Genomic DNA, 26,392 nt, shown 5'->3' on the forward strand with positions numbered 1-26,392 from the left:
GAATCCAGAAATGCATATAGTGTTAGTTGGAGGCCAGAGAGAAAAAGACCTTCGGGGAGGCTGAGACGTAGATGGGAGGATAATATTAAAATGGATTTGAGGGAGGTGGGATATGATAGGTATTGGATTAATCTTGCACAGGATAGGGACTGATGGCGAGCTTATGTGAGGGCAGCAATGAACCTCCAGGTTCAATAAAAGCCATTTGTAAGTAAGTTATTCTATATAATAATGTAGTTGAACTAAATCATCATTTTTGTAGATATGAGGTATCACTTCTTAGCCATCGAGAAGTAAACTGCTACCTTGAAAATAAACATATGTATATGCAGGCAGAAAGTAACACAACTTACATTTTCGCAGTTGCACACACACCTCTTTTATTATCTCAGACTGTGATAGTTACGTATGTCCATCATCATCATTATCATATTAAATACGAATTTTACTGTTAACGTATTTTCTTCTTAAATGTCTTTTTATGATTTCAGTGTAGCTGGATGGATTTTTATTGCACTAAGCCGATAATACAAAATGAATAATTTTTATAACACAAAAGTGCCAGGGATCATAACGTAATTTCGTTCCTATCAATAATTTTAAAATATACTTGGAGTGGAAGATGAGAATATGAATTATAATTTGAAATTTTGGAGTTCATTAATTACGAAAATGACATATATTTAAACGCCTATTGAAAAAGGGATCGCATTAAATAAAGTTCAATGTTGATGCAATTGTTGTTTTCTGCTTTCCTTCTCTTCCTCCTGTAGAGTAAAAATAATATGCAGAAAAGGATAATAATGTTAAAACAATATAAGTAAATGGTTATAACTGTGGTAGGGAAAGATTATATCTATATGAAGTATTGGAAGTAAAGGCATAAATTTGCGCAGTAACCATTTATACACAAATATTCCAACAATTAGCATTGTACAAATATGAGATAGTAGATAGAAGTAGCAAAATTTATTTATTTTCGCAAGTCTTAAAAATGATTAAACAGTAACTGAAGACAAAATAAAGTTAAAAATGATTAAATATCTTTCAAGGATGCTGAAATAAATATTCAATTCTGTAACATATCATTTGAGGCTAAATGACTTTGTCATAAATGGTTGTTGCAAATGCAAAATTACACCTTCTAGGATAAGGAACATGTTATGCAATCAGTGCAGATCAAAAATTATAAACCGACTTTTACTGTGCTCCAAAACATTCATCCCCACAGAAAAGTAAAATTAATGTACTACATACTTCATATAGAGGAATGAATTGGAAAACAGTTTTATACAACAAAAATTAGTTTACCAAATAATAAAACTTTTAAACAGTTCACTTTGACATACAACTCAAGACTAACTGTAATACCACATTCATCATCTCTGTACACAATCTTCATGAAGCACAAAATAAAATATTAAACTTTTCTGAGAGGAAAACATAATTCTTTCTTCCACATGGTGAATAATCAAGTCTGTCTGAAAAACTAATTTCGTGCGACCATATGTACTGGGATTTATCACAATGCGCAACATTTATGGATGTATTTTAATGAACTACAATATGTAGATAAGTGTATATGTAGTAATAAGCATATTCAATATTTAAAACAAAACAAAGACGAAAATAAAGATTTTGGAAATGGTAAATTATACAAAAAGTAATTTCAAGTGTTATCTGTGCCCAAAGAATAAAAGTCGTTAAGTGTAAGATTAACCGCTGGTGGCTTGAGTATGCTGCTGTATGAAAATACAGAGAAGCAACAATGAAACCACCCTTCGCCTATTAGTGTGAGCAGTTACATGCCGGCAATGTTTGTATCTTTACTAACAATCACACATCTCTTACCAGTTCTTCGCCATGAGACTTGTAACAAATTATTTTCTATTGTTTGCAGATCTAATAAAAGCCAAAATACAAGATACTGTAACTGCGTTCTTTACGTTTTAGTTAAGATGGTCTTTCCTCTCATATTTCCAACAATACACTACAAATTCCACAATACTTCAATAGATGCCCTCCCAAGAAATTCTATCATATCATATAATGTCGATAACATTTCAAACGAACTTGGCTGGGCTTTTATATATATATATGTATATACAAAAGGGTGGGAGGGGGAAATCATATTGTGAATGCAAATCAGAAGTATAAACCCAACTTGCTTGAAAGACTAGTTTAAAAAATTAACATATATATATATATTTCTTCCTCCAGCTGATAGCACTTCTTGCTTCGAAAAATTCACCAATTCTCCACATTCAGCTAAATTTTCTTTAGCAATAAGTATTTTAAAAGTCATTCTCATTTTGGAGGAAATAATAAAGAAATGCAGTTTCTTCTCCCTCCCTCTGAAAGGTTATCTTACCGTCTCCAAGACATATGTTCACAAACACACACATACACACGCACATTTTGCACATCCAAACTGGTACACACAGAGCATGATCTTTTTTTTTTCGGTCAATATATTAAGCGTCATACTTCTCACATGATCACTTCACTTTCGCAGAATCACTCACTCTTTGTTACAAAAAATTGGGAGTCTTTCGCATCCACATCACTATTATATTCTTCTCCATAACATATCCAAGTAGTATTTCCAAATTTTGAACTTTGGAATATTACACTGTTTACACTGAAAAGAAGCTTGACAATCCAAGTTTTCTCATGTGTTAACAGAACTAGTAGCTTCAAATAACATAGTCAACAATATTTCAAAGATTCCTGTCCTTCCTCTTCAATATATTTAATATCGGAGTTTACATGGATGCTTAGGGACCAGGATTTTTAAGTTTCGGTTGCAAGTGGATATAATTCATCTGACTTTAGAGGGGAATACAAGTATCAATGCCCTTATATATAGGTGGGATATTATGTGTGTGCTTATTTCCATTTGAAAGAAATAAGTTGCCTTTCCTTTTTTCATTCTGCACAAAGCAGAATTATTCATAAAATTAGGAGGTATATAACCTCCAACACGAGTGGGGGGGGGGGGGATTGAGGTATTATCATCTTGGCTGACTGGAAATTGTAACAGTTATTTCAAATTAAATATTTTCAAGTTGTCTATGAGAGCATTAATATACTAGGATGTCGAACTTACACGAGTTTGAGCTAGGAATGGAGTAGGGCAGCAGAGTGGGGACTGAGTTAAGCAACTAGGATAGATGGAAGGAATGTTGACCTTCCCTAGCAGCAAGGCCAAGTTTGGCTCGCATCACCTCCAGCGATGAGTAATCTGGCAGCTTGAGGTAGTTGACACACGTCATCACAGAGGGTAGGAAGTCATCAGGATTCATATTTGGTTCCAGTGTTTTTCGGACAACAGTTAAAGGAGGCGAAAGACTTTTGAAACCTAAGAAAACAATAAAAAAAATGCAATTAAAATATGCACAATGATAAGGTACATCATTAGCTTAATTAATAGAACAACAACTTCCCATTCTGGACACCTGAGGAGTTACAATGGCATTCGTGGTGGACAATGACAATGTTGGAGATTTTTTTCAGAGTACTACAATTTACTCCTCTCATTCAACTACTTCTCCATAAACTACAATCATTCTTATCATCAATGTAGTAGCAACAGAAAAAGTAATGCATTGTTCTTTTTCTTTTTTGTTTTTACTTGGTTATTTAACGACACTGTATCAACTACGAGGTTATTTAGCGTCGATGGAATTGGTGATAGTGAGATGAGACCGAGGATTCGCCATAGATTACCTGACATTTGCCTTATGGTTGGGGAAAACCTCGGAAAAAACCCAACCAGGTAATCAGTCAAATCGAGAATTGAACCAGCACCTGAACGCAACTTCGGATCGGCAGGCAAGTGCCTTAGCCGACCGAGCTATGCCAGTGGCTTTGTTCTTTCTTACAAGCTCTATTTTATAGATTAGATATTACTACATTGAGGTATGAATCATGCAAGAAAGATGATAACGCAATAACCAACAGAAACAATTTTCATTCATTGATTATGTAGTTATTTATGTCTGCAACTGTAGTCATCATTGAGGACTCCTCTACAAAGTGCGGCAGAAAGAATTAGACAATTTGAAATTTGCGCCATAGGCATTTCCGTATAGATAGTGCACCAATTTATGTATCGTTGTGTACAACAGTTCATAGCCTGCAGTAACCATGCAGTGTTGGAGCAATGAGCATCGTGCATTTGCAGTGGAATTTTTTTTTAAAACGACTCTACCATTCTGACGCAACATGAGTTCAGCCACCATTTCAACATAGAGAAAAATGGACAAGTCCCAACACAGCAAACAATTCTCAATTGGATGGAAAACTTCAGAATGACTGCATTGGCCCAAAGCAAGAAAGGCCCTTATGTCCACGAACAGTGAGAACATATGAAAATTGGAGAGGGTACGAGAAGCATTATTGCGTAGTGCCAAGCATTCTGCTTGTCAGCATTCCACATGTCTGACAAAAGTGTGACACGAATCTTACACGTGGATTTACATTTCCATGCATTTAAAATGTAGCTGGTACATTAGTTACGTCCTGTGGATTTTAATCAACGGACAGAATTTTGTCGCACACTATTGGAAATAATTAACGAACAACCAACTACGAGGTTATTTAGCGTCGATGGGATTGGTGATCGCGACATGGTATTTGGCGAGATGAGCCGACGATTCGCCATAGATTACCTGACATTTGCCTTACGGTTGGGGAAAACCTCGGAAAAACCCAACCAGGTAATCAGCCCAAGCGGGAATCGAACCCGCGTCCGAACGCAACTCCGGGTCGGTAGGCAAGCGCCTTAGCCGACAGAGCTACGCCGGTGGCTTATTCAAATTTTAACAGTGGGCCTATTTAAATAATTAATAATGAATTCAGCAACCGAAGTCAACAACATCGTCAGTTCTCACTCTATTGAATGTTAAACCAAGTGCCTAGTGTAGTGGTAATGTTAAAGTGTTTTTATAGGAATGTCCCTAATTAAAAATGGAATTTCGAACCCAATTTGAGTTAGGAGCCAATGAAAGAAAACGGAAAGCTATTGAAATTCAACAACAGGAAAAACGTTTATCAATGAGCAAGTATGTTCATTCATATGTTACTATAGTCGCGACGTTGTTATTCCCGGCGTGACTCCTCCTCTTTGCTTACGTCTTAGGAAGTCAAGGCTCTATAAAGTCTAGATAGGTAGTATCGTTCGCTATTTTTGTTCTTTCGTTGCTGAGCTACCAGATGAGGGATCTATTTGCCACACCGTTAAACATTTCATGTCGTAGCTATAATAATAAATCAAACGCACTGTAATTAAAATAATTGAGCGTCAAATAATGTCCTCGTGTGCTTTCTGCGAACGCCAACGAAAGAGCCAAAATGGCGGGCGATTATATTAAGTATTTATCCAGCCTTAGGAAATGCTTAACATCTTCATCAGCAAATCACAAGATGCACACATTTAAATGTAGCCAACCTGCAACGTGATTGGCCGGAAATTAGAGCGATGGGACTATAGCAGTAACTTTTACCCACAGACACCTTCAGTTTAAAAAATTTAAGAATGTTTTAACACAGACTAATGAAGATTTTGGCATACAGAGACAACAATCCGCCACAGCTACTAAATTGTGGAGAGCCAAGGTATTTTCTTTTACAAGCCTAAGTCAGAATTTAGAAAAGAATGTACACTCCTTTCAAACTCCTGTATTACTGCACTAGAGGAAACAAGGGATTGCAATCAGCTCTGACTCTGTCATAATCACTGATACCTTACAGGACCACTTTATTTTTAATCCTTCCCCCCAAAATAGAGAATTAATGAAAAGCTCTGTGAAATAAACACATGGTGAAAGGAGATAAGTGAGAGAATTTAAATAAAATAAGATAGGCCTAGTTATATATGAAAATAAGGGGCCTCGTAAAGAAAATTAAACTCCGGGCCTCTGAAATTGTAAATCAAGCCTTGGGTAAGTCCCATTCTAATAGTCGTAAGGTCCATTAAGAAAAGTTTGAGAACTGCTGCATTTGATCATTAAGGATGATAGTCAACATCATATTTATCTACAAGAAATTCCACTTAAAATTCGTTGGGATATTCCATGCAAAACAATAAAAAATTGCAGTTTACAAACCTCCAACAGGCAGTCTAGGCGAACCAGTGACAAACTGGACAAATTGCCTTTGCTCCTCACGATCGTAAAGACTGAGGATCTCAAACAGAAAGCGTATGGCACGTGAATCAGGCGTGTAGCCATGATCAGGACGGCAACATTCCATCAAAGTCTTAACATCCCAGCCACTTCCACTGCCCCCTGTTGCCACTCCACCTCCACAGAATACAGCTTCCAATTCCTCTGGATAGAACATCTGAAGCTGTGACAATGGAAAGACGGTCTCGAAACCTTCCCGAAATGCTTCCATCTGACGTGACACACCTTCCATCAGAAACCAATGGCACACCAGCTGTTTAACAAACAAAAACAGAATATAAATTACAATTATTAATTACTGGTGCAGTTCCATGAATGGAGAAAAAGGAAGGATTAGAAAAAGAAAAATTTGTAACATAATTTATTCATCTTTATATTGAAGAAATTGCCTACCGCAGAATGCACTGGAAGGAATGGTGAACAGAAGAAAAGTTCGCAGCAGAAAAAGATATGAGATGATAAACAACATTAAGATACAGGGATCATATGCGGAAATTAAAAGGAAATCAGAAAACAGGGAAGATTGGAGAAAGCTGGGTTTGCAGTGAAAGACCTACCCTTGGGCAGAACACTATGAATGAATGAATATATTATATATGATTGATAAATGATTTTTTTTTACATAATTAAATTTAGAAAATGATACAGTATTATCAATCAATACATCTTCTTAATGTATCCAGCTGTTTGCTAACAACATGAAGTCCACTATAGTCTATTCATTTTGATTGGTGTTCATTATAGATGCCTGTTGCTAGTAGCCAGAGTTGGGGTATAGTAAATATATATTGCAGGGCTGTGTAGAGTATTATAATAATCTACTTTAAAGATCATTTTATTAAGAGCTAGTAAAAAAATCAAGCTCCTTACATAATTTGGTTTTGAGACGTATGAACTTATACAATATGCAAATTTTTTTAAATATTTGACATAGTAGTATTAAGGCTTCGTGCATAAGACTTGTATTATGTAATAAACGTGCTGGTTTGAGTCCTCATGGAGAAGGAATGTTCTCATGAAATTTCGGCCAGTGTGTGGAACTGGTGCCCACCCAGTATCATGCAGGATTTAGATAGCTACAATAGGTAGCGAAATCCAATTACAGAAACTGGGGAGGATTATCGTGCTAACCACATGATACCTCCATTCTGTTAGATGACCGTTCACTTCTGCTGAGTCAGCAGCTGGCTGGTTGGTGTCAGCCCTCCATGAGCTGTTTCAGTGGCACGGATTAAATTTTTTACTTAATAATGAGTAAAGTAAAAACTATGTATCTAAAAGTTATGTCTCACCCATTAAAAGATTCCTAAATGATTCATAATACCATAAAAATAACATAATAGTACATTATGCAACGAGCCTATAATGGTAGTAATTAAGACGCGAGTATGTTTATGAAACGAGCGCGAGTTTCATAATTTTCATACGAGCGTCTTAATTACCATTATAGGCAAGTTTCATATGACTTTTTATGCTCGACCATATTTCTAACTTGAAATTATTCATAAGTATTCATATTATTCTTACCTGACTGGGGAGCGGAAGTGACCTTGTGCAATATCTCCTAAATTGTGAGATGTGCGCAGACGCGAAAGTATTGATTTTTCCTAGGAGCAAATGTCATTGACCTTGATATGATCTAGAGAGTAAAATGAACATTAATCTTGATATAGCCTGGAAATTGATTTAGACATTGAAAAACGAGATGACAAATTGAATTTATTTGAATATTATTTACAATTAACGCTAATTATTATAGTAACAGAGCATAACTTTCTGCAACAGTATTGGATTTCCAGCCTCCGTGACATTTTGCTAGTTGTCTTTCGATTGCATATCCGAGAATAATCAATACTTGCGCTTTCATGTTGCTTTCTGATTGGTGGAAAACCTGAACTTTAATGAATAGGTGTACTTTAATGATGTCCATTAAAGGGCTGCTACCAAGTTTATAATTACTACATTTCGGCATGGTCGAGCATAAAATTATTATGAATGCAACTTTTTGTGCATCTGCTAAATAGACAGTAATACAATTCTAATGATTTTTCAATGTGTTCATGTGCAAGTTCCAGTGAAGAATCAGCTTCAGAACTTGTGAATTACTTACCTTTGTGTACTGATCTATGTTATGTATGGTGAGTGTGATATCCTTGCCACCCTTTCGAAGCTCAATACTTGAATGCCCAGGTAACGTGAAGTCAAGACCCAGGTCCTGAATAGGACAGCCATCCAGATCCAACTTCTCAGCCTGTTCCTTGCGTTGACTAGCAGCCAGGTCAGGGTCCCTATCAATTTGCTCTTTGTGACGCTGAACAACTTGAAGGTGGGATAACGTACGATGTACCTCAGGGCATACATGTGCCAAGTCCGGAAGTGATAGGGTGGACTCCTGACCAAGCAGCCATCGATAGAACACTACACTGAATGGCAAGTCCAGCTGTAATACGCAATATCTCATTGTAATATCAGAAATAACAAACATAATCAATTTTTATTGTTTTATACATGTATAATGTTTATATTAACTATCACTTTTGTGTAAAATCTCTTTCCAATTATAGAGACTATTCAAAGATGAATTAACTGTAGCTATAATTCTTTATTTAACATTCCTTTAAAACCAAACGTTTATTCAGAGACAGAATGACTGAGATTGTAACCATAATTCTTTATTTAATATTCCTGCTAAATTAAAGAGATATTAAAGGAATGCGAGATATGTAAGTACTTAATGTCCTTTGGCTGCAAAAGGGTATCTGTTGGATACAGTGGGGAGAGCCATTAATCCTTCCCATTGAAGGCTTTAAGGAACCAACCTGGACAAATACCCAATGTCCCATCCCTACCTTCCCGTGGTGCAGCTGTTAGTAAGCATAATTTTACGAGCTGAACTAAAGGGAGGGGCTACTCACCAATTAGCACTGGTCAGCTTGATGAGTTATTGACTGAATTTGGTATAATTTTCCTCTATCCAATACCTAATTCCCTCTTTACCCTTTCCTATCCAGTCCTCTGACTGAACTCTTACTTTCTTCGACCCTGACGGCATCAGGGCATTCGAGGCCTAGGGGTTCATTTCACTTTCCTTCCTCCTCTTTCTACTTTTCTGTTCCTAGTGCTGACCTGCTATGGCACTAAAATCGTCCTCCAGTGGCTTAAGGAGGGAAAGCTGGTGATCAACAAGATCTCCCAGCTAGGTCCAATGGACCCGTCGACCAACAGCAGGTGTGGTCCTCCAGACATTCTGGGGATTGTGTGTGAATGAAGTAGCCACCAAAATGTTAAAATATGGTGTTCACTTAAATTGGCTACAACTTGCCATTTTCAAAATCTGTGCTTCAGTGGCTGACCATGTAATATCTTTGAAAAATATTGGAGTGCAACAGGTCAAATGACTTTATTGTCAAACGCCTGGCATTAGAAAACAACAACTTAATGTCCGAAGTTCAAGAGAGAGACAAGACAATATGACAATGAAGCAATGGGAAGTAACAATGGCAGGGAAAAAAAACAGAATGTACTGTACCTAGGGAAAACTTTCCCCACAGTTATGTACACTTCACAGAACATACCATGTGACAAACCACAAACTCTCTTGTTCAGAAGTTGTCAGCTGATTAGGGTATGGCCAACCTTACTAGGTTTATGAAGTGTGTTACTTTTTCATAACCGTCTGCTGAGTTAACTCTGTGGTAGCGTGTCTGCCTTCAGACTAGCCGGCCCGGGTTTGATTCCCGGTGGGGTCAGAAATTTTCATGTAAAATATCTACCTCAGAACTAGGAGAGATGGCGGTGCGCAACTTCTAATCACTAGATTGTGCACCAATATGCCTGGGTTAAATCCTGAATCTCTCCGCTGTGCATATGAAGAGAAGGCATATGTCACTGTTGACAGTGACTTGTCCGTCGGATGGGGATATTAAGCCTGGCGGCTCCCTTGGTGCTAGTTGACAGGAATACGTGCCAGGACCAGGTTTCCCCTTCTCTTTTTCTCATCTTATCATCATCACTCATTCCAGACACTACACTTGCACGAACACTTACACATATACTCACCCTAGTACACGACATAACTCTCCACAGATACAAATCATGTACAGTGTGGCCTGCCAAAGTGGTGTACAACTAGAAAAATGGGTCACAGTCCTGCCATCTATCCGCAATATGCGGAACCCGAATCTCATAAAGTGAAGTGGGTAGGCATTGCCAGATGAATGGATACATACATACTTTTCATAACCTCATTCATAAGGATTAATTCTGAAATTCTTTATAACCTCTGTCTTCAGTTAAATCAATGTATTAATAAATTCCACAAGGCTGTTCTGCTTTATACTACAATATTGTTGAAACATCCTTCTTTTGATGAAAAAGTTATATGGCTCTGAAGGGTGCATCTCTAAGGCCCGATGCAGACTAGCGTTAAAAGGACACTATGACGCAGCGTCCCATTGATGCGCAGTTTAAAAGTACATTGTTCTAAGTGACCAATACACACGCGGTTCCCGGGATGCAGCATCAGGTAAAGACAGACAGCAGTAACGCAGAGTTAATTATCTAGTTGCGGGTTCTGCCAGAACGCGGCGTCACCACTGGCTGCTGCGTTCTGGCACTTCATTGTTGACTGTTGTTCAGTACACACGTGCGTCTATTGGCTATAGTATGGACAGTGAAATCGACATAGAATAATGCGTCATTATGACGCTACGTGTGGACAGGTGGACACAGGGACACAGCGTTAACAAAATAATTGGATGTGCGTCTTTATGACACTAGTCTGCATCGGGCCTAAAGGTATGCAGTCTGTCAATTACAATACAAGTAAGGTCTATCGTAATGTTTCTCTACCTACTTGTATATGATTTGGAGTCGAACATTTTGATTATTCATATTGCAGTACAAAAATTTAAATAATACTACTGATACAGTTCTCGTGAGTTGTGTGTTGGCAATTCTGTTTCCTGAAATAAATCGTGACATCAAATCCAATGAACAAACACTTACCATGCGAGAGTCCATTACAGCTTTAGCCATGAACTTCCCTAGGAATCTAAATTTACTTTTTACTTTGGCAACATGATTTGACTTGGCTGTTCGTCCAAGCGGTGAAGGGAAAAGGCCGACAGGTGAATGGATGTAACTTGTTGCTGTTCCTGATGCTCCAGTATTTTGTACTACGGAACGTTCGCCATGCCATAACTCCAGATCTGCACGCTGCATCTCCCGTGACACCAGAGCATAAAACTCTAGAGTTGGGCCAAGCCCAGTACCAACCTAACAACAAATATATAAAACAGTGTCTTAGTTTCATGAAATCCTGAACAGCTATTCCAAGTGGTCTAGCAGTTAACATGCTTAGATTAGATCCCATGCTCATGGATTTAAATGCAGCTGAAGGCAATGCAATTTTAAGGGGAGTAAATATTCATAGCACAGTTTCCTTTGCAAGGGAATGAAACTTACAGTCCAATTTGTTGTCAAACTAATACAGATGGAAATGTAATCTTGAAATGACTTCACAACATAAAACTGTTTTATGTATGAAAGGCATGTTTTTGTTGTGCCCTGACTGGCAAGCCTTGAAGTCAATTTTTCTATATTACTGATGAGATACTTTCAATATCATAACTTAAAAAAAAAAAAATAAAAATAAAAATCTGCCTGTCATAAGAGGTGACCATATAGGTCCGGAAAACAATTTTAAAAATAAATATATATGGAATAGAGAGAAAAATCAATACAGTAGGTAGCATCATAATACAATATGCAATTTAGAAAGTTTAAAAATTATATAAATGATTATGTAAAATGCCTATGGATTTCTTTAAGATAATAAATATTTTTAATATCTTGGGACGTCATATCATATTGTTTTAAAATGTCAGTAGTATACTTATACGCCGATCCGCGGGCATCAAAAAGCAAACTTCTCACCTTCCATGTGTAATCAATTGCATGGACAGTAAATGACGTTTTTCTTATCAACTGCTAATGCTTGAGATACATCCTTTTCGAACTGTACAGTTGGGTCTGATATTACTGCCTTCTTTTTTTTTTTCTTTTTTCTTTTCTTTTTCTTTTCTTTTTTTTTTTTTTTATTAAGAGCAACTATATCCGCTCGTCTATTACTGCCATACTTTCTGCTGATATCACAGCATTATATGAGCTGTTCAGAGCAGAAGTGGTGTAAGTCAAAATTGGGTAAAATATAGCGCAAAGTAGCATTTAATATGTTCTTCATCCTATCCACTGACTACTAATAGTTTAAATAAATTGAATATTAATTGCTACTTTGCACTGTATTTTACAGAATGTTTACTTTAACCCTTATTACCCATTTTTGACTTACACCACTTCTGCTCTGAATGGCTCATATAGATAAATTACATATGCTAGTTTCTGTTTAATTCCATTGCTAAAAAAACAAGCTAATAAACTCGAGTCATTGCTTGTCATAAAATTAGGCATGAAACATTTATTGTGGATTTCAATAAATAAACATGACACTCACGGTAAAAATTAAGAAACCTAATTTTGATAACATAATCTTTCATTATGTCTAGACCTTATTTAATAATTCTGATTACAACTCAAATACACTACAAATTTATTTAAAAAGGAATTAGGCACAATTGACCACATTTCCAACAGCTCTAAATTCCATTTGTACAGGGTTGTTTCTGATCTCTGGTAACAAATTTGAATGACATCATGTGCGTCAGGAATCACACGACAGCTGAACTGTGGTGCGAGGCGACAGACCAGTAGTGAGTGATCTCATAGCCAGAGTGCACGGCGACTCACAGCAGAAATTCCCAACAAAATCTAGCCTTTTTGGGAGGGGTACATAACAACCCTTCCAGATGCCAAGTACAGTTAAGTGAAAATAAAAGACGCTTGCAATAAACGAGGTTTCGTTATTTCCAAGAAAGGCATCTTCTGTGTACTTAATAAGATTGGTAAAGCTCGAATGGAATTAATTTGTATCATCTCGTGGGGTGTGGCGACGTGTGACGGGGGGTGGATTTGATTGCTTTTTCCACTCTGGAATTAATCCCATCCGACCTTTGCCAGTCTTATTAGGTACACACAAGATGCCTTTCTTGGAAATAACGAAACCATGTTTTTTGCAGGCTCCTATGATTTTCACGTAACTGTACTTGGCATCGGAAAGAGTTATGTATCCCTCCCAAAAAGGCTCGATTTTCTTGGGCACTGCTACTGTGACACACCGTGTACTCTGATTATGAAAACACTCACTACTGTTCTGTCACCTCCCGCCGCAATTCAGCTGTCGGTGTGATTCCTGACGCACATGACGTCAATCAAATTCGTTATCAGAGATCAGAAACAACCCTATATTCCTATAGCTATAACTGTATTTGTTACAATAACCCTTTAAGCTTTAATAAACGAAACAAGTTTAACAACTTAAATATCGTACCTCATCATGATACTGAACTTCAAGCAAAGCTCGAGATGTAGCCAATTCCTGCATCAGATGCTCAGCCTGTTTAAGAATATCATCTCTAGAGATGACACGTTTCCGCCTGTCCAAGCGTGGTGTCACTCGTTCTGTTGAATCTGAACTACTTAGCTCAGGTGTTGATTCTAATAACCTTTGCAGTGCTCGGTCACGGTCAAATGAGGTTGCGTAGAACAAAAGTTGACGAGTTTCGAACGGAAAGAGGAAAGGACTGGAAAAGAAATGAAAGAATGTTAATACATTGCAGAGTTGGTAAAAATTACCACTATCACCTTCATTGTGTTTTCGTGCCAGTCAATATTATCTCACAGACGTCATCTGCTGTGTTTAAAATTTTTACATGCAATGTTCTCTCTCAAGAGCAAATATTCTCATGGGGGCAGATAAAGTTTATTTTTTTTTTTCTTCCACCATGTTAATAATATCAAAACAAGTGCTTATACAAATTTTGGCCACTCGACTGCAATTATGAGGGTAGTCCAGGAAGTAAATTTTTCTGGGGCCATTTACAGAAAGAAAACAATTTCACGCAAAGATTTATTGGAATAGATACAGTAATTGAGTTATTTTTCAACATATTCCCCACTGGACTTGAGATATTTGTCATACCGTTGGATCAACTTTTGTATCCCTGTGACGAAATCTGCTGCCTGGGATCAGAACCAGTGTGTGGCAGCCATCTGCACCTCTCTGTTGATCTCTCGGTATGACAAATGTCTCAATTGTGGTGGGGATTATATTGAAAAATAGCTCAACCATACTGCTGCATCTGTTTCAATAAATCTTTCCATGAAATGTGTTTTCTTTCTGCAAACGGCCCCAGGAAAACTTACTTTATAGATGGTCCTTGTAATTGCGCTCGATTTGCCAAAATTTGTGTAAGCATTTGTTTTGACATTATTAGCATGGTGGAAGAAAAAAATATAACGTTTTTATCTGCTCCCATGAGAATGTTTGTTGTCAGCTGCAGAACAAACTCTCAAGTTGCAACAACATTTGGCTCTTCATTCATTCTAGGAATACAGCTACAGTACTTAAATACAGAATTTGAATAACATTTTATTGCACTAATAAATTGTAAACATATTTCGCAATACTTATGCTTAAATACAATATACCAAGTGGCTTGGTGAAGGGAGGGGAGGTATAACCACCTAGATTGAACAGCCTATGTTCACTGTCGTCTAAACTAAATCTTGGATTCTGTACAGTCAGATTGTCGACATTATGAAATGTATTACATATACACTAATGAAGAGTTGCCATTACCAATTCTATACATTTAAAAATCTAATTAAAAAAATACTAACCAAACAGCAGCTATTTGTTGAAGCCATGATGGGAGATTACCCGTCATTATAACAAGGGGATCTTGCAGTTGCCTACTTGCTTTTGCAGCAACTTTACTATTCACGAACTCCTGAAACAAACACATTTCTTCTATTATTTCGCACATTTAAACACAATATAATTTCCAATTAATAACAAAGATGACAATGTAGCTGGGAGCAGGGATTGGCAGTGTTAAGATAGGGACTTCAAGTATTACAGATAACTGATTAATATGTCGTTTTATTATCAGAGATACAAGTACTAACTTGTACATAACTTATACAAGTAAGCCCACGTTTTTGCTGTAACTGTACTGTTACATACAAAGCTGCAATACTGTTGAAACAAAATGTAAAGTGAAATTTCCATTTTTTTTTTTTTTTTTTTTTTTAAATTTTGTAGAAAATATAGAGGATTCCTTAGATTTCAAGCATGAATGGAACTGATTAGTAACTGACAAAATAACTGATTATAAATGTGTAGCATTTGATGACTGTAGAATATGATTATGATGAAATCATGACGGTAATGAAGTAATCTCATTGAAGGAGCAGGAAAGAGACAATAGAATACATAAATAAACATTTTAAAAATAACAAAAGAATTTTTTTGAATACCAACCAGTGGACTTAGATCGAAATTATGGTGCTGATTTACACCATTCCACAATTCTTCACAAGTACTTATAAGAGTCGATCTGAAAATAAACCTGCCTATTTCTTATCTTGCAAACATGGGCATGAAAATTAATTCTGTATTAAGGAATATTTGAACCTTTCTGTTTATACTCACTTCTCTACAATAAATGGCATAATGTGGTAGTGACTCAAAACTTACACTGACACAGAAATGTGCTCATTAAAAGTCACTGAAATTTTAAAACATTTTATGCAAAACAGCATCAGTATCAACATTATGAAGTAGTTGGTTACGCATGTAAATGACACAGGAAGCAGTTTAAAAGTCGTAAAGACAGATTTCTCTCGCACTGTAGTGACCAATGAGGTATAATTGTTAGCACCTCTCTCCCCTACCAGAATAAGACAACAAAACATGTTGCAAAATTTTGATGGCCTGTCTTGCCAGTCATTCACTATTCAGTCCCGATTTTGCTCTATATACTTCCATCCCTTTAGTCCAATGACTAAAACATGGAGGTGACTTTATATAATAATAATAATAATAATAATAATAATAATAATAATAATAATAATAATAATAATAATAATAATAATTTCATCAATGGCAGCCTTCCGCCTTCTGACCGGGCATGATTGTTTGGCCGCTCATTTATATAGAATCTCACCCAATTGTGTGTTATGTGGAAAGGACTTAATCATGGATAAATATCACCTGGAAAATTGCGAAGCTTTATCTGTTCATCTAAACATCACAGAAAAATAATGGACTGCAAGACGGCTGATGGCTTCATTGCCATGATACCAGAGATTGGCTACCAACCAACCAACGAACCATAATAATAATAATAATAATAATAATAATAATAATAATAATAATAATAATAATAATAATAATAATAAACAACAACAACGTATGTTGTACGTTCAGTAGGGTTGATCGAAAAAAAATTTTTTTAGAATATTTATTTTAGATAAGGATAAACAGTTGCAAAATGTCGTTGTATAGAAGCACACATAAACTTATTTGCTTCGAATAAATTTTCACTGAAGTGCAATTGACTTAAAGTTTAAAGAATTTAAATAAAAATAATAAAATGTCACATTTTATTCTACTTTATGTGTATATACATAAGCTAAGTCACGTGATTATGTCAAGTAAATTTTAAGCACATCTTGTTTCACTGTATGTACAGCAACTTTTAATACACACCTGTTGATTAATAATGGGCATGTATTCCACAGCAGGATACAGTGTTCCCCAGTATCTGTTCAAAGCATGAAGCACACGTAATAGGCACAGAACTTCTAACGAAGCATCCTGAATTGAAACTGTATCTGGAAGTTGTGGAGTAAGAAAGGGCTGCAATGGTGAATGCAGCTGCGGAACAATGCCCTCTAAAGTAAAAAAAAATACAAATGTATTAGTTTTAACACATAATAATAAAAACAGTACTTCTACATGAAATTCAATAGTTCATTCACCTCGTCTCATTGATTCTGATGTAAACAAAAAGGAGAGGCACTCATCTTTATCCCTCTTCAGGACAAGAAACGAACCAATGTATGTGAACTCACAAGAAGTAAAGTTTCATTCAATGAAAGTTGTGGTCCAGATGAAAACTGATCAAGGGTTTAATAACACAATTACATGACAAATTTCGCAATTTTAATAACTTTTTTCACCTCAACTTCTTTTTTACATAAAAAATAGGGTATAAAAGAGATATGATTGGTTGACTATGATACACCTATTAAAATAAAATGCATTATTCATGATTAGACAGCATTGCAAACTGGATTTATCTCATCACTAGAGGCAAGCATATTTTCACAACACAGACTTATGCAGACCGGTCTCAAGTTGACATGTTCCGTCAGCTTATAACAAGGTAGTAGGGAGTGGAGAGCATCAGTCCTGATAGTAGTATAGGTATCGCCAGTATTCTTTAAGAATGAAATTTAACCTACTATTCAACTAATGAGCCTCTTATCTTATCACCTTGGTTGCAGTAATCTCTCCCTATGCCATCCAACTAGTTCTTGAACATAGGTAATCAACTCCCATTATAAATTTTCATTTGTGTAGAACACCAGCAATGCCTGTAACATCTGAATTCTTGTTATGGTCGCATTTGTTGTATCAGTCCTCAGTAATATGTGAACCTTTGTTTAGGACTTATGTGTTGTATTGGTTCTCAGCAACATATGAATTCATGTTTCAGTCTCATATGTTTTCATTAAAACTTTTCAGCATGAACAGACCTGTCCATCTGCAGGGATATGCCACTCACTAACTGCCAGAAGATTTTGTTAGGTAGTAGATGGTGGAGGAATTGAATGGGTTACATCAGCTTCCTGTCTATGCGGATGACGTGAATATGTTAGGAGAAAATCCACTAACGATTAGGGAAAACACAGAAATTTTACTTGAAGCAAGTAGAGCGATAGGTTTGGAAGTAAATCCCAAAAAGACGAAGTATATGATTATGTCTCGTGACCAGACTATTCTACGAAATGGAAATATAAAAATTGGAGATTTATCTTTCGAAGAGGTGGAAAAATTCAAATATCTTGGAGCAACAGTAACAAATATAAATAACACTCGGGAGGAAATTAAACGCAGAATAAATGTGGGAAATGTGTGTTTTTATTTGGTTGAGAACCTTTTGTCATCTAGTCTGCTGTCAAAAAATCTGAAAGTTAGAATTTATAAAACAGTTATATTACCAGTTGTTCTGTATGGTTGTGAAACTTAGACTCTCACTTTGAGAGAGGAACAGAGATTAAGGGTGTTTGAGAATAAAGTTCTTAGGAAAATATTTGGGGCTAAGAGGGATGAAGTTACAGGAGAATGGAGAAAGTTACACAACGCAGAACTGCACGCATTGTATTCTTCACCTGACATAATTAGGAACATTAATCCAGATGTTTGAGATGGGCAGGGCATGTAGCATGTATGGGCAAATCCAGAAATGCATATAGAGTGTTAGTTGGGGGAATGGAGGGAAAACGACCTTTGGGAAGGCTGAGACATAGATGGGAGGATAATATTAAAATGGATTTGAGGGAGGTGGGATATGATGATAGAGACTGGATTAATGTTGCACAGGATAGGGACCGATGGCAGGCTTATGTGAGGGCAGCAATGAACCTGAGGGTTCCTTAAAAGCCTTGTAAGTAAGTTCTAAGTAGGTGGTGGAGTGAAACTACTCTGCATAGGAATACTCCATACATGTCGCTCTATTTTAATCACAGTAATTATTTAACAAACTGCACAAACATGTCTACAGGTCACTTAATGGTTATTTTCCAATGGCCATATTTGTAATCATTTCATCCATTCTTTTCTAGATCACAAATCACTTAATGTGAAATACAGAATCTACTTAAGAGACTTATCCAGTATTTTGTTGATGCTAAGGAAAATCTTACATGATGTGTGTGTTAATAGTTTCTATTCATTTGAGATAATTTGATTTATACTGCAACAATCAAAATTGAAAAATACATATCACTTACCAAGATTAATCTACAGAAGTCTACACTAACATAAGAAATGCACGTTATGAAGAGAATACATATTTTCTCACATGTTTTATGCATCAATCCCCAATTCAATTCTTTAAAATGTTAACCGGTTTATAATAACTCTTTAGAAACTACAATTAAAAATAAATACCGTATATAAATATGAATCTATTTACTGTATATCTAAATAAGATAAGCTCTCACTTTCTATAGCACACATATAAGGCAGTTTTTATAATTAAAAATATAAGATATGTCTTTATTTATAAATTATACAGTTTAAGATGTAATTCATTTCCACAGATTCATGTAAAATTGCAACATGTATTGTAATTATTTCTACTAATATTCTGCCACTTACGAAAATCGATATTTAAATCTGACAAATATATAAAGAGATTCTGGTATACAAGGTCAGACAATTTAAAAACGAGACTGGTTTTAAAAAATGTGGTTAATTTCCAGAAACTTGCCATTTAACTCTTGTTCCCTTCAACGTATTCCCCACCACTGCATGCGTGTTTTCCATTGTTCATAACAATGCCGCAGCTCAACCCCCAAACCTTTCAGTAGTTTTGCTATTTTTTGCTTTCACCTCTTCCGCGGATGGAAAATGGGTTTCCTTGAGGACACTTTTCACTCTGGGGAAGAGGAAAAAGTCACAGGGGGCTAAATCTGGTGAATATGGAGGATGATCAAGCACGGGAATGCATTTATTGGCTAGAAACGTCTTCACTGAAAAGGCATTGTGTGTGGGTACATTGTCCTGATGCAGCATCCACGTGTTGCTCTTCCAAAGATTTGGCTATAGCTTATTTGCTGCACTGTTTTAATTCCCACCATATCTGCAATCATTCTCACACTCAGACGTCGATCTTGATAAACAATTTCACTGATTTTCTGAACATTTTCATCAGTTTTTGAAGATGAATGGCGACCAGGATGTTCATCATCTTCCACTTTCTCCTGACCCTCACTAAACCTTTTGTGCCACTAGAACACTCGTGAACATGACATTAAATTATTCCTGTACATCTGCTTTAATAAATGAATGCACTTTATTGGGGACTTTTCCACTTTCACAAGAAATTTGAGATTAACACACTGTTCAATCTTTTCACTAGGCATTATTCCGGCAAGTTAACACCACTTGAAACCACTCACTATGACGAACTAAGATGAATAGTGAGATGAACTAAGCCCCGCTGCATTGCAGAACCTTCAAGGTTAACAACTTTCACTAGCAATCCGCATCCCTCCATTCACTCTCGAGAGGAGTGGAGCAATCTCGTTTTTAAATTGTCTGACCGCGTATTATTTGTGGAATACCGACAGTATTGCAAAAGGAAATAGTAAAACAATATTCTATATGCGAACAAAAGTGGCCTTTACAAATGAGTGGCAGCATTTAACAGATTTAACTTTTCTCTTTAGTTTTGCTTGTACGTCATTTCAATTGACACTGCTGAGATTGATTTACAGCATCAACTCCATTTACTTTTACTGATGTATAACTGTACTGCTTACTGTTCCCATCATCTTCTGCATCCAAGCAATGATATGTGATTTAATATGGTGAGTTTGCAGGTAAGCTACTTTTAGTCTGTTTTCTCCTGGTAATAGTTCTTTCTGGCTCACCAACAAGGCTACATCATTGTGTAAATAATGTTACCATTTTGATTTCTCCTTACTCATTTTATTTCATTTATAAATCCTAAATTTCTTACCTGATATCGATTTTACACAACCTGTTTTTTTAATGAAAATTGTAAAATTTACAATGTTACTTAGTACACCACTCTGAAAACAAAACACTTTTGTCCCTGCCAAAATTTATAGTTTTATGCATAGATATACTCTGATGTAGGACAGTTTTTGGACTCATGTTCGGTGCCCGTGGCATGATCCCATGAGAAGCTTTAATAGTACATTATGCAACGAGCCTATAATGATAGTAATTAAGAAGCGAGTATGGATGTTTATGAAATGAGCGCAAGCGAGTTTCATAATTTTCATACGAGCTTCTTAATTACCATAGGCGAGTTTCATACGACTTTTTATGCTCGACCATATTTCTAACTTGAAATTATTCATTTTATTTGTATCTAACTGACCTTGAGCAATACCTCGTAAATTGTGAGATGTGTACAGACGCGAAAGTTTTGATTTTTTTCCGAGGAACAGATGTCCACATTGACCTTGATAGCCTATAAGAACCTACAGAGTAAACTAAATATTAACTTTGATATAACATTGAAATTAAATTAGACATTGAAAAACGAGATGACAAATTGAATTTATTTGAATATTATTTACAATTAACGCTAATTATTATAGTAACAAAACATAACCTTCTGCGACAGTATTGGATTTCCAGCCTCCGTGACTTTTCGCTAATTCTCTTTCAATTGCATGTCCGAGAATAATCGATACTTGCGGTTTTATAACGGTACAAAGCTGACTTGTCATTGGCTGAACACCTGTACTTTAATGAGTAGGTGTACTTTAACGACATGCATTAAAGGACTGCTACCAGGTGTATAATTACTACATTTCGGCAGGGTCGAGCATAAATCAAATCAAATTTCTGATGCAACAATTGATGCCATAGGATCTCAGGTCTTAAAATCATCCTTAGCTATAATTAGTAATCATTTGTACCCAAGAAACTTTTAATGTAAATGATTTCCTATGTTTTCTTATCATTTATCTTAATGTTTTTTTTTCTTTCAAATTGTCACATAATTGCTTTTAATCATTGTCCATTGTGAATTGATTAGTAGGCCAATCTATTGAACCCTTATTTAGGGCGACTTTTGTTAATAGAAAATTATTATATTGAAACTTTATAAAGAAAATACTGTATATTTTTCATTTTAAAAATAATATACTAATGAAACAAAATCAATATCAGTATACTCAGTATATACTTCATATCAATAGCAGTATATATCCAATAGAAGTTTCATAATGGCTACCTTGAATAGTCCCAAAGTTAACAGCTCATGAATTTGGTAAATTTAACATTAGCAAGATAGGGCTTCATCCAATGTCGCAACTTCCCCTCAGGGTCCACTTAACTGGACAGACGAACGTTTTTTCCTTTGCACGTGCTTCTCGGACAAACAATGTTTATTAAGCACATCTTTTCGTTTATACTCCAGATGACATTCGCAATATTTGCACATCAGAATTGAACTCAACACAATAAAGCCTTCTTCTTCAAATTGCATCTACTAATGAAACCTAGGTCTCAGAATTTTTCTTTGTTATCACACTTGAACACATCAGACACATCTGCTACCATCAATGATGAAAGCACAAAGAAGAAAGACATTTTTCTCCATGTCTACACAGAAAGCCAGGAGCAGCAATTTCCACATGTTACTAATACACAGAGAGAGGATCATAGTGGCAGCACATGTTATAGGTTGATTTGTTATAGGCTAGTTTCAATTTCATGAATGAAATGCACTTCACGTTTTATTATTATTTCATTTGTCTTGCTAAATAATTGAAGGGTTAGAATGAGATAGTCCAAGCCACACTTTTAACAAAAATGGTTAGTCCAAGCCACACTGTTTTAACAAAAATGGTTTTTTGTGCGAATTCATTTCTTACACATATGTGGGGAAGCACTTATTAAAATAATATTACAAAAATTACTCAACAAATGACATAAGTATACGCCGAAGAAATTATGATACCACAACTAACAGCATTGGATTCTAAACCTTTAACATGCTCTCCTGTAAAATTTTATCTGTTTAGCTTAGGACTATATCATATTCATCCCTTCAAATCATAAATGGATTTATTAAAAAAAAAATGCATATGAAGCAAAATTGGTGTTATTAATCTAACATAATGAAGAATTTGCTAAATGTTGTATATTTGGCACTTTTTATATAGAGATTGGTAGTTCCCACAGACGTTTTGTGATATGTTCCAGTACACTTGCAACTTCTCGAAGACAATGGTCATAAATGTCCAAAATTCCATGGTCTCCCGACATGCTAGCAGTGATTTTCGGTCAATCACGTCATTAAAAAACAACATGATCTTGTATCAAAATACTGGGGAGGAGGAAGGATAATGGCTTTATTGCTGAATCAAGAACATCAGATACATACATATGTATAAAAGAGAATGGCCAGAACAAACAAAAAGAAGCAGTAGCAAACTTTATAATGTACAAAGGCCATGACTGGCACACCATCTGCATTGTTTCAGCATATCGAATGCCAGTAAATGTAGAATGCAAAGATGGAACTCTATCTTGGATGCAGAACATCTACTGATATACGGAAGTTAACAAAAGAGAGAGACAGTTTAAAAAGATATCACAAGTTTGTACTCGGAAGCAAGAAGGAGAATGATGTGAAAATCAAGATCCTGCTATTGGAAACAAACAAAACACTCAACTTTATTTCCTCTTTTACAGAATCCATGCTTAGGATTTTTATCAGTCTTAACGATTCACTGCCTTTGTTTAGATTGGAACCAATAAATCTCGCACCCAATAGCAAGCAATGAACATCAAAGATAACAGTCCATTACATATATTGATTCCATATCAATCGTACCTAGTAACATAATCATTCACGAATGATAGAAAAAGATAATTAGATTCATATACAAGATACTAAACTTACCATTCCAGAGGTCATCCCCTTTGCGACTACGGGTGTTGAGCTTTGTACTAGTTCCTTTGCCTTTCCGACCTGGTGTACAACTGGATCCAGGTTTACTACTTACATTGCACTCCTCTTCAGGAACTGGTCTATAACATAAGCATGAAATTAAGTGTTAAAATATATACAAGAAACAAATTCATTTTTAGAAAGCAACGTGGAAGAATGGATGATTAAAGAGTAAACCATACGATGTTACAATTACGTCAGTGGTGGCTTGTAACTATATATTCGTAATTTTTTCGTGAATGGCTCGTTTACTGGAACTTTCTTGCTTCTATTATCGTGTACTTTCAACCATGTAAGTTTGCGACATTCTTTTTTTATACATCCTGTATAATTGTCAGAAATATATATAGTGAAAACTGAAACAGCTTTTAAGTTTCTATAAAGTTTGTGTATTTTAATAACAAGTGTTATAGTGAACCTCAAGAAGAATTGTATGTTTTATTATGTTTCTATGCATTTTAATGCTTTCTCACAACTATTGTTTTTTTAAAAAATGATAAACATTCAATTCAAAACAAAATCCAATATTCCACCATACATACTTGTAGTATATGGTGTGAGTCTGTACCCAGACACCGGAGTTGCCTAGCGGAGCCTCATTGTCGGTGTCAGTCTCCGACTGGTCATTCCCTGCTGGGCTGAACTGTCTCACAGCCTGATAGACAGTCATGTTGTAAGGCAGAGGTTGATCTCCTATGAGAAACTGGAGTCTGTGACGAGCTGTGCCTTGGCTTATGACAACAGCGGCCTACAAAGAACAATCTAAAGTAAGCAAAACTCGTGGCAAAAATGTTTACCACTTTCATGCAGCCTCCACACGAACATTCAACTCTTATTTGAAGAATATACCGTATTTCATAGCATAATCGTTACATTTTTAATGCCTTTCTTTTGCGTAAAAATATACCATGCGACCATTATGTGAAGAATAAATTAAAATGGTAATAATTGGTTGCATCAACTTTCAGTGATCAGCTTCCATATAACAAGGGTGTGTGCGAGCAAGCAGAGCAAGTTGCATGATTTGTAGCAGATGAGGAAGGAGGGGGGAAGTAGGGGAACCAGTATTAGTGTGCAATGCTGGAACCGTAACGTGATGAATACCTCGAAAAATAAAAATCACTGTGGTGTTATTGAATTAAAAACACTTTTTTGATGATTAGAACATTCAGAGTATTATTGAATCACATGTACTGGTACATCTGATACACTGAAGTCTATACTATCTGACTAAACTAGTCCATGGAAAGATGATTAGTCTAGGCCTAAAAATAGTACTTTAACATTCGTAAACAACCACCACTCAGAACTAACAATTGTACTGAACTGAAGGCATTTATGGCTATTGACTTGGTGCTAACATCTCTTCAAAATATGAGACTGATTCTCAGTTAATAAATTAGTATTAAATTGTACCAAAACTAACATAATTCAATTTATATCCTGTTCAAATTCAACCTCGCAAATTTGAAGCCCAATAATTAACAATAGATCCTTATTAGAAACAATAACAACAACCACCAAATTTCTTGGCTTAAAAATTGATGTGTGTTAAATTGGAAAAATCATATTAAAGAAATTACCCCCAAACTAAATTCAGCATGTTTTGCTATTAGGTCTATGCAAAAGATAGTAAATATCAATACCTTAAAAACAATATACTTTGCATACTTCCACTCGGTAATGAGTTTTGGGAAATTCCACAGATAGTAACAGTATATTCCTACTACAAAAAAGAGTAATTAGAATAACAGTAGGTGCCAAATCTAGGGAATCGTGTAGGACTATTTAAAAAAAAAAAAACTACAAATAATGCCCATCGCTTGTCAGTATATTTTTTCATTAATAATCTTCCTCGTATGTAATCGTGAAAACTTTGTAACTAATTCAACAGTTCATAGCATAAATACGCATCAAAAAATTACTTTCATACTCCATTGGCAAGTCTATCATGCTATCAAAAAGGAGTGCATTATATGGCAATAAAAATTTTTAATAGCCTCCCTATCGATATAAAAAATGAAACTCAAAACATAAGATTACTTAGGGCCACATTAAAGAAGTACCTAATTTCTCACGCCTTCTCTTCTGTAGGTGAATTCATGACATTCAACAATGCTTCATGAAATTGATAGAAAACTCTGTGTTGTACTAGTAGACTATATTGTATTATTTTTTTATTTTATTGGGTTATTTTACGATGCTGTATCAACATTTAGGTTATTTAGCGTCTGAATGAAATGAAGGTAATAATGCCAGTGAAATGAGTCCGGGGTCCAGCACCGAAAATTACCCAGCATTTGCTCGTATTGGGTTGAGGGAAAACCCTGGAAAAAACCTCAACCAGGTAACTTGCCGCAACCGAGATTCGAACCCGGCCACCGGTTTCGCAGCCAGACGCTCTGACCATTACTCCTCCACAGGTGTGGACTGACTATAATGTAAACCTCATCTGTATATATTTCATCTAGATTGTGACTATAAATTAAGACTTTATAATAGTATTAAGTT

At 35.8% G+C, this 26,392-nt stretch overlaps 1 protein-coding gene across 3 annotated transcripts in view; it reads right to left on the bottom strand.

The window, feature by feature from the left end:
* Positions 1–2,837: 2,837 nt before the first annotated feature.
* ctrip (E3 ubiquitin-protein ligase ctrip) overlaps positions 2,838–26,392 on the bottom strand; it is a 146,537-nt gene continuing 122,982 nt past the window's right edge. For all 3 annotated transcript variants that reach the window (XM_069845838.1, XM_069845841.1, XM_069845842.1), the window contains 9 exons: positions 24,424–24,629; positions 23,834–23,961; positions 16,861–17,045; positions 14,988–15,097; positions 13,636–13,888; positions 11,196–11,465; positions 8,299–8,628; positions 6,111–6,441; positions 2,838–3,361 (listed from right to left, as the gene is read on the bottom strand). In XM_069845838.1, coding sequence (XP_069701939.1) covers positions 3,165–3,361; positions 6,111–6,441; positions 8,299–8,628; positions 11,196–11,465; positions 13,636–13,888; positions 14,988–15,097; positions 16,861–17,045; positions 23,834–23,961; positions 24,424–24,629 — 2,010 coding nt within the window. In that variant the 3' untranslated portion in view covers positions 2,838–3,164. The remainder of the gene's footprint in view (positions 3,362–6,110; positions 6,442–8,298; positions 8,629–11,195; positions 11,466–13,635; positions 13,889–14,987; positions 15,098–16,860; positions 17,046–23,833; positions 23,962–24,423; positions 24,630–26,392) is intronic.

The sequence above is a fragment of the Periplaneta americana genome, chromosome 14 (assembly GCF_040183065.1).
Source record: "Periplaneta americana isolate PAMFEO1 chromosome 14, P.americana_PAMFEO1_priV1, whole genome shotgun sequence".
NCBI classification, from domain to species: Eukaryota; Metazoa; Arthropoda; class Insecta; order Blattodea; family Blattidae; genus Periplaneta; species Periplaneta americana.